An 8489-nucleotide genomic window follows, 5' to 3' on the forward strand; every position below is an offset into this window, starting at 1 on the left:
AGGCACGGCGTAATCGATTGCGTTATTCTCCCCTTCCCCCTGCCATTTATTTTCTACTTGCCCCTTTCGGGGGAGCGAGATGGGAACCGATCTTTACCTCGGCCATGTGGCCGCCCTTGCAAGTGTTTATATAGCTGAGAGGATGCTCGTCTCTTTTACATCCTCTCGCTTCAACGATTTAACATTATTTTAACCTTGCACGATGGCCCAGGAACGATCCAAGATACCTTCTCACGTCCTCATCCTAGGTGGCGGTCTTGCGGGCACTTGCTTCGCCCTCGCCCTCTCCAAATCCGGTATCCGGTCAACCATCTTTGAGCTCCGTTCTGATCCGGGCGACATTGGCGGCGCCCTGATGCTGGCTCCCAACGCTCTTCGCGTCCTTGACAAGCTTGTAGGCGTCTACGAAGAGATCAAGGACAATGGTTTCAGCTTTGAGAAAATCAACTTTTATTCAGAGGACGGGATGAAGCTCGGTGGATTCGCCCAGGGTGATCAAGAGAGATGGGGATACAAGGCGCTCCGAATTAAGAGGCCTATCTTGCACAAAAAGCTTTTGGAGGCGTGTGCGGCAAGCGATAAGATTGACTTCAAATACGGGATGATCTGGAAGAGCATCGACGAGAGTGAGACGGGAGTAATGATCCATTTCGAAGATGGTACTCGAACATCAGGTAAGTACACATCCAAACCGTGTTATAGACCCATTTCCTAACGTTTCCCAGGTGACATCCTAGTCGGCTGTGACGGTATTCACTCTCGCCTCCGAAACTATCTTCTCCCTGACCCCCCTACGCCTACGTACGCCGGCCTCGCAGGCATTGGCGGCGAAGTCTCTCGCTCTTCACTGGACATTCCTCCCTACATGACCCTCCCCGCATTTATTTACACCCGTCCCGGCATGGTCATGCTTGTTCCCTGCGACTCTTCTGGCGAAAGCATCGGCTGGGCCGCCCAAAAGTCTGTACCGGATAGGACTAGGTCTGGATGGAGAGAGTATGAAGAAAGCGGCGACGCTATCAAAGGGATCAAAGAGGACTATAAGGATGTTCAGAACGAGACCCTCCAGAGCTTGTTAAAGGTTGCTAGCGAGGAAGCTGGACAAGCAAGAGTTTGGGCGCCGTACCAAATCCCTCGTCTCCCGACTTGGCATTCGAAGAGAATCTGTTTGATAGGTGATGCGGCACATGCCATCCCACCTTCAGGCGGTCAAGGTGCAGCCCAAGCTTTCGAAGACGGCGGTCTCCTATCTATGTTTCTCTCCAATGAAGAAGCGGTCGGGAAGGGTTATGAGAAATTGTTTGAGCAGTTCGAGAAGAAGAGGAAGAAGAGGTTTGAGATCGTCGAATCGCTCACCAAGGCGAGTGGGAGTTCGAGGCAGGAAGGGATGACGGGCTTGGAATGGTTTATCAAGAAGTGGGGAATGTGGGCGTATCTCCTCACGAAGGGTGGTTACATGAAAGACGATGCGTTGATGAGCTACGATGTGACCAAGGAGAGTGTAGTTGTACCCAGTTAATGTTTTTGGTGAGTTTCGTTCTACGCCATTGTCGGATATGTCTGTTTGTCAGTTTCACACCTTTTGGTAAATGAACAATATTAACTTGATGGTCCCTTTAAGCAGATTTTGATGTATCTGCGCATGTATATGATGCCTCGTCATGCTCTGCATTATGTGTGGGGGAAGATAATAAAGTATAGGTGATAGAAAGGGAAACATACTTCTGGGCAATTGAGCGCTATTTTTGACCACTTATGTTTTATTTACCAGCTCCTGTCCCCGGTAAGAGAGAGATTAGCTAGGGGCCGAGGCTTTAAAATGAGCTGCTTTGACGTTGTTGAATAAGCAACCGGCTTTCCCTGGTAGAAGAATATTAGCCTGTGTGATGTTGTGGAAAAACTGAAGGGTAACTTTGCTTGGTAATAGCGGCCGTGAACTCCTCGTGGGAAATAAGATGGAAGAGATATGGAAGAAGGGACACATACAGTTTCCGGATCGTAGGTGTGATACGGCTGGGAAAATGAATGGTCTTGATAGGCGGATTGTTGAATTTCAGAGGACCGGATTTCGCAATGCGAAGAGCTTTTTCACGCACGCCGGGTCCTTCGCAAACTTCGGCACTTTACCCTCCTCCATAAGGAAGTGTAAAACTTGGCAACTTTCCCTTCGACTTCGTCAAACTGACCCGGCAGTAAAAATTCAGGATACTGAGTGGTTTCGTTTATTGGTAGACATCTTATAATTAATGATAATGAAGCAGACTGCCAGTGCTGCTGCTACTCCTCCCTTCAAAGCGTCGAGCCTTATTGACACAGAGGTTTTGTGTTACGTAAGACACTTTTCCGGCTAAAGCGCTGTGGTAGATTGCCGGGTGATCGTCAGAGCTCTCCTAGACTCGAAAAGATCTTAAAGATGGCAAACAAATCCCTTTTTGATTCTGTTTATCTTTCATCATAATATACACCATAAGATGGCATTCCCAAGACCAAAACCTACCACTGTAAGCTACCGAAATTTGTTTTCGAGAGTCACTGACATGTCTCTTGGCCAGGTCGAGACGCTCGCCATGGTATGTTCTCATTGCGTCACGTTCGTCCTTGCCATCATCTAACCTAACATAGGAGCGGGCCAATCCTCCATTCAACGTACGGAAGCTTTCAATCAAGATGCATGGATCCGAAAAAGCCTTGGTCTTGAAGGAAAGATTCATGGCTGAGGTAAGTCGACGTCACTTTCCGTCTTTCGGCCAACGACAACGGGCTGATGTACCTTACGCCAAGATTGCAAGACATCCTGCCTTTAAGCTCTCCGATATTCATGACCTTAGCAAGGATGAACTTCGAGAACGTACTATGGAGAAGTTCGCCTCCATGGTATACTTTGTGACGAACGAGAGTCTTGAAGTCTTCAATCTAAGAATGCAGGTAGGCCCTTTAGGCTAGTGTCGTAGCGGGACTAGGCGAATTTTATTTTGCAATTATGATGGCTGACATTACTTGTAGCTAATTGGGATTGCGGACCCCTCATTTTGGACTAGGTTTGGTGTTGCGTACGGCCTATTCTTGGGCGCTCTTCGAAGCGGTGCTACGCCCAACCAGCTTAGTGCGTCTCTGGTCGCCATCACTTCTTTCAGAACTTGCTGACTCTCTTGATTTGCTAGGCTACTGGATCGATCGCGGTGTACTAGGGCTCAACGGCGTCATCGGCTGCTTTGCCATGACCGAGCTCGCACATGGTTCCAACGTCGCCGGCCTTGAAACCACCGCCACATTCGACCGCGAGACCGATGAATTCATCATCCACACTCCTCATCTTGGAGCGACCAAATGGTGGATCGGTGGCGCCGCTAGTACGGCCACACATGCTGCTGTGTTTGCGCAGATGATCGTGGATGGAAAGAAGTATGGCGTGAAGACTTTTGTAACTCAACTGAGAGATACCAAGTAAGTTGGTTTCTTCGGTGATGGTAAATTGACGCTGATGAGAATGTGTAGGACTTTCCAATTGCTGCCGGGCATCACTATCGGTGATATTGGAAAGAAGATGGGCAGAGACGGTATCGGTAAGCTCGAATCCTGATCTGTGACGGTATACAAGCTAATCTGTCACAGACAACGGTTACATCCAGTTCACTTACGTCCGTGTTCCGCGAGCACACATGCTCATGAAACACACTCAAGTGTCAAGGGACGGTGTCGTCACTGAGCCTGTATGTTTTCTCTCTATATTTCTAACCTCATTTGCTGATATCATCCATTCCATAGGCTCTTGCCCAATTGACATATGGTGCTCTCCTTGGCGGACGAACGTCTATGGTGACTGATTCAAGCAACTCTGCAAAAAAAGTATGTCTTCCGTCATCTCGACGTAATCCGTTTTAACCCATCTTTTAGGCTCTAACGATTGCTGTCCGTTACGCCGCTGTTCGCCGACAGTTCGCGACTGGCAAAAACCAACTCGAGACTCAGATCTTGGATTACCCCATCCATCAACGACGCTTAATGGCATGTCCCTTTTGACCTTTGCATACACGTACTGTAGTGCTGACCAAACGGTACAGCCCCTTCTAGCCCAAGCTATCGCCATTGGGTTCACTGGATTGAAATTGACAAAGATGTATGAGGACATGACCCAATCTTTGGACACGATGGATCCCTCTGATGTATATCCGTCCTATTCCAATCAAGAATGGTAGCTGACAATCTCAAAGCCGAATTTGAACGAGATTCTCGACAAGCTCAAGGAGACTCACGCTACTTCTGCTGGCCTCAAGGTATGTTCGTAGAGAATGACAATATTTGGATCGAAAGCTGACATCACGTCAAGGCGTTCTGTACTTGGGCCTGTCTAGATACCATAGACAAGTGCAGACAGTCGTGCGGTGGTCATGGGTACTCAGCGTAAGCTATTTCGTTCCTCGCCGTCTCGACGTGATTGATCATATTTAGTTACTCAAACTTCCCTACCATGTACGCTGACTTCGCTGTTCAATGGTGAATTAAAACTCTACTCACTCCCAGTATCCGCATGCTAACAGGATGTAGTACTTGGGAAGGTGACAACACTATCTTGAGCTTGCAGGCCGGCCGTTCACTCGTAGGGGCTTGGGGAGGTAAGTTATGTTGAATACCCCCAGTGATCATCCATCTAACCTCATCAAAGCCGCCATCAAAGGCAAACACCTTGTCTCTGGAGTTGCGTACCTCAATGACCGATCCATCCTCACCGCCAAATCCGATTCGTCCCTCACCCTCTCCGACATTAAACGCGCCTGGAACTGCGTTGCAGCGAACGTTATCAAAAAAGCTGCTGAGGAGTACGTCTCCTACCTCAAGGCTGGCAAATCCAAGGAAGTCGCTATGGAGATGTGCTCTCAGTCAAGGTTTATCGCTGCAAAGGTGCATACCGTGGGGTATATTTTTACAATGTTCAAGGAGGCTGTGGAAGATATGGAGGAAAGTGCTGAGACGGAAATCTTGAGGACGGTGGCAAAGTTGTATGGTCTTTGGCAGATTGAAGAGCAACAGGGCTACTTCCTGAAATGTATGTGTTTTATTCACTGCTTCAAGCGGAGCTGCACTAACATGCTTGGTAGACGGTTACTTCACAGCTGAACAGATGGACAAGGTCCAGACGAGCGTTGACGGCCTCTGTGCTGAGGTCCGCACTATAGCAGGTGAGCGTTGCTCAAGACCTTCATACTCAAATATATACTTGCTAAACAGGTTGCCCTGTACAGTTCCACTCGTCGATGCTTTTGCCCTTAGCGACCACATCCTCAACTCACCCCTGGGCAAATATGACGGTTCGGTCTACGAATCTTACTTTTCGCAAGTACAAGCGGCCAACCCTCTGCCCAAGGAACACCCGTACTTCACACGACTCATCAAGCCGCTCTTGGAGAGACAGAATGCAGAGATGGAGGACCCCGAGCAGGCAATGGGATTGGATGATGAGTTGAAGGAGATTGAAGAGGAGAGAAGGGAGGCGGCGAAGGGGAAGGAGGGCAAAGTAAGGAAAGAAGATTATTGAGCTAAGAAAGAAGAAAGAAGCAAAATTGTTGAAGTAATGACGATTTTCCTGCTATGCCCTACTCTGGTCTGTACAATTAGATCATAGATCTGTACCATTGCTTGTCTACGTATGTACACGGAGTCTTCCGCCATTCTTATTGTATCTTTTGCCTATCCGTCGATGTCGACGAAGGCCGGTACAAGTAAGGTCTGTTGTCACGCTATGTGATTTATTCACAACTTCTACCGAAAGCACCTTCTAAAACACTGAACGCGTTTGATGGTTTTAACACTCCCCGAAGCTTGCGCAACAACATATGCAAATGAAGAGGGGTAGATTAGTCATCCACGAATAATCATCTGCCTGGTACTTATTTCAGTAACGGTAAGGGTACCGAGAAGTTAGGAAGAGGATCGCATGAATTGAACCGTACTACTATTTGACTAAGACACCTCCTGATACAGACGTACAACAGCGAAGGTGGATTCTTCCCAGCAGCTGAAATCGAATGCGATGAAGTTCGGAGATGCCCGTCCTCACTATACTGAAGAAGAAAAGTACCCACTGTTTTTGGACAACTGGGGAAGCAGGGATGGAAGGACCTCGTGACGGTATGCTGTGTAAATAATTGGGTAGCAATTGTCCTCCTTCGAATATCTGAGTGTATCCTCAAGGAGCAACTGTGAAGAAACGAAAGGAATGAAAAACACACGAGAACGGTAAGAACATGAACCGATGATGGTCTTCTCCGCAAGCTTCTTTTCCCGAAGCACCGAGTCCAAACATCCACCCGACATTCGCAAGTGTTCACCTTGAGAACGTTTTACATGGTCATGGCTTATAAATCAAAGCGGTTCCGAGTCATGAGCTGGCCACCTATCCACTCACAACATGTCGGTGACCATCGTCAGCTTACAAGCTGAACATCACGAATCCGGCTTTGGTATCGCCCATCCTACTCCTCGCCTGACATGGCGATTCGGTTCGACAACGCTCAAAGACTGGAAACAAGCTTCTTACGAGCTTATCATCACCCATTCTGGGAATCATCAGGCGCAGCACTACATTATCAAGTCTGAGCAGTCCGTCCTCGTTTCTTGGCCGTCGAAATCTATTCAATCGAGAGAGATCGTGGAGGTCAAAGTTCGTTCAACAGGTACCGATGGGTCGACAACAAACTGGGCTGGGATCACACTCGAAGCTGCTCTGCTTGACCGAGGAGAGTGGAAAGCTAAATTTATCTCCGGTCCTCCTCAAGAGGTTGACGCCCCCAAACCGCCTTTCCGTTTACGCAAGACCTTTGTTCTCAAGTCTGCTCCTATTCAAGCCCGACTCTATGCGTCTGCTCTCGGAGTGTACGAATGCGAGATCAACGGGAAGAGGGTAGGCGACCAGATTCTGGCCCCCGGGTGGACATCGTACAAGTACCATCTCCGTTATCAGATATACGATATCACCTCCCTCCTCCAGCAAGGCGAGAATACGATCACCGCGTACGTCGGAGAAGGATGGTACGCTACCCGTCTTGGTAGACCTGGGAAACGCAATAATTGGGGCAGTCGCTTGGGATTCTTGGGACAGCTCGAAACAGATGGTGAGGCTGAAGTGGTGACGGATGAGACGTGGGAATGCGTCGATGGGCCTATCAAGAATTCCGAGATTTATAACGGCGAGGTGTACGATTTGACATACGACGAGTCCAAGGCGAAGATCTCCCCTGTCGAAGTCCTCTCCTTCCCGGAAGCCCAACTCATCGCTTCCGATGCTCCACCAATTAGGCGAGTCAAGGAAGTCAAAGCCGTGAAACTTATCACGACACCTTCCGGCAAATCCATTCTCGATTTCGGACAGAACCTTGTAGGATTCTTGAGGATTGAGACGGATCTGAAAGGGAAGGAGCTATTATTGAGGCATGCAGAGGTATTGGAGGATGGGGAGCTTGGAACAAGGCCGTTGAGAACGGCGGAGCCGAATGATAAGATTATTCTGGGTGGGAAGACGAAAGGATGGGAACCCAAGTTCACTTTCCACGGCTTCAGGTGGGTGCATAATGTGTTTGGATTTCCGCGCTCTAACAATATGTTAGGTACGTTGAGATAGAGGGCATCAAACCAACCCTCGAGGACTTTACCGCTATTGTCATTTTCTCCGATATGCGTCGTACAGGGACATTCACATCGAGTCATGACATGGTCAATAGATTGCACGAGAATGTTGTATGGGGAATGATGTCCAACTTCGTCTCTGGTAACTCGGATTGTCATTCGTTGAGATTTGATCGCTGATGGATTTGCAGTCCCGACTGATTGTCCGCAGAGGGACGAACGATTAGGATGGACGGGGGATATTCAGGTATTCGCACCGACTGCAAATTACCTCTTTGACACTTCAGGTAGGTTTCATTTTTGCCTTATCTCTTATCCCACATCCATGGAAATAACTAGATCCCACTAGGGTTCCTTGAAGGTTGGCTCCAAGACGTGGCTGCCGAACAGATTGAATGGAAAGGCGTGCCGCCTACCGTCGTACCCTATGTTCCTCCCAACAAATTCAACGACCAACACCCCAAACCCCAATCCATCTGGGCTGATGTGGTAGCTATCGCCCCTTGGGATTTGTACAACACCTTTGGTGACGAAAGGATTATGGAGAAGCAATGGGGTAGCATGCGCATGTGGCTGGATGAGGGTGTGCCGAGAGGCAAGGATGGGCTTTGGTCAGAGATAGCCCCTCAGTATGGTGACTGGTTGGACCCGAATGCTCCTCGCAAGTGCTACTTCTTTGGGGATATGATCAACCAAGCTGACTTTTGTGATCAGCTCAATATCCTGCGCATGGGCGTACAGATACACACTTTGTGGCCAATGCCTACCTTGTCCACGTCACGTCCCTCGTTGCGAAAATCGGTAAACTGCTGAAGAAGGATCCCGAGGTAGTGAAGAAGTACGAAGATGATGCCACCCGATTGCATAAG

At 48.7% G+C, this 8489-nt stretch overlaps 3 protein-coding genes across 3 annotated transcripts in view; all 3 read left to right on the top strand.

Annotated features, from left to right (window-relative positions):
• Positions 1-202: 202 nt before the first annotated feature.
• CNBG4440 (hypothetical protein) lies at positions 203-1519 on the top strand (the record flags this gene model as incomplete). The annotated part of the gene is made up of 2 exons (XM_769051.1): positions 203-674; positions 726-1519. The coding sequence occupies 2 exons, from the start codon at positions 203-205 to the stop codon at positions 1517-1519; spliced, it is 1266 nt and encodes a 421-aa protein (XP_774144.1).
• Positions 1520-2471: 952 nt separating this feature from the next.
• Positions 2472-5533, top strand: CNBG4450 (hypothetical protein; the record flags this gene model as incomplete). Its single annotated transcript, XM_769052.1, has 18 exons — positions 2472-2501; positions 2553-2570; positions 2623-2718; positions 2782-2925; positions 3004-3103; positions 3162-3444; positions 3496-3563; positions 3613-3710; positions 3766-3846; positions 3895-4005; positions 4062-4163; positions 4239-4274; positions 4328-4401; positions 4450-4494; positions 4546-4613; positions 4664-5044; positions 5097-5177; positions 5241-5533. The coding sequence occupies 18 exons, from the start codon at positions 2472-2474 to the stop codon at positions 5531-5533; spliced, it is 2109 nt and encodes a 702-aa protein (XP_774145.1).
• An 873-nt stretch (positions 5534-6406) lies between these two features.
• The window catches only part of CNBG4460 (hypothetical protein), a gene marked incomplete at both ends in the record, with an annotated part of 2865 nt that continues 782 nt past the window's right edge, over positions 6407-8489 (top strand). Inside the window, 5 exons of the mRNA XM_769053.1 lie at positions 6407-7554; positions 7602-7762; positions 7812-7907; positions 7970-8254; positions 8335-8489. The exon at positions 8335-8489 is cut by the window's right edge and continues 297 nt beyond it. Coding sequence (XP_774146.1) covers positions 6407-7554; positions 7602-7762; positions 7812-7907; positions 7970-8254; positions 8335-8489 — 1845 coding nt within the window. The remainder of the gene's footprint in view (positions 7555-7601; positions 7763-7811; positions 7908-7969; positions 8255-8334) is intronic.

This window comes from Cryptococcus neoformans, chromosome 7 (genome assembly GCF_000149385.1).
Source record: "Cryptococcus neoformans var. neoformans B-3501A chromosome 7, whole genome shotgun sequence".
NCBI lineage: Eukaryota > Fungi > Basidiomycota > Tremellomycetes > Tremellales > Cryptococcaceae > Cryptococcus > Cryptococcus deneoformans.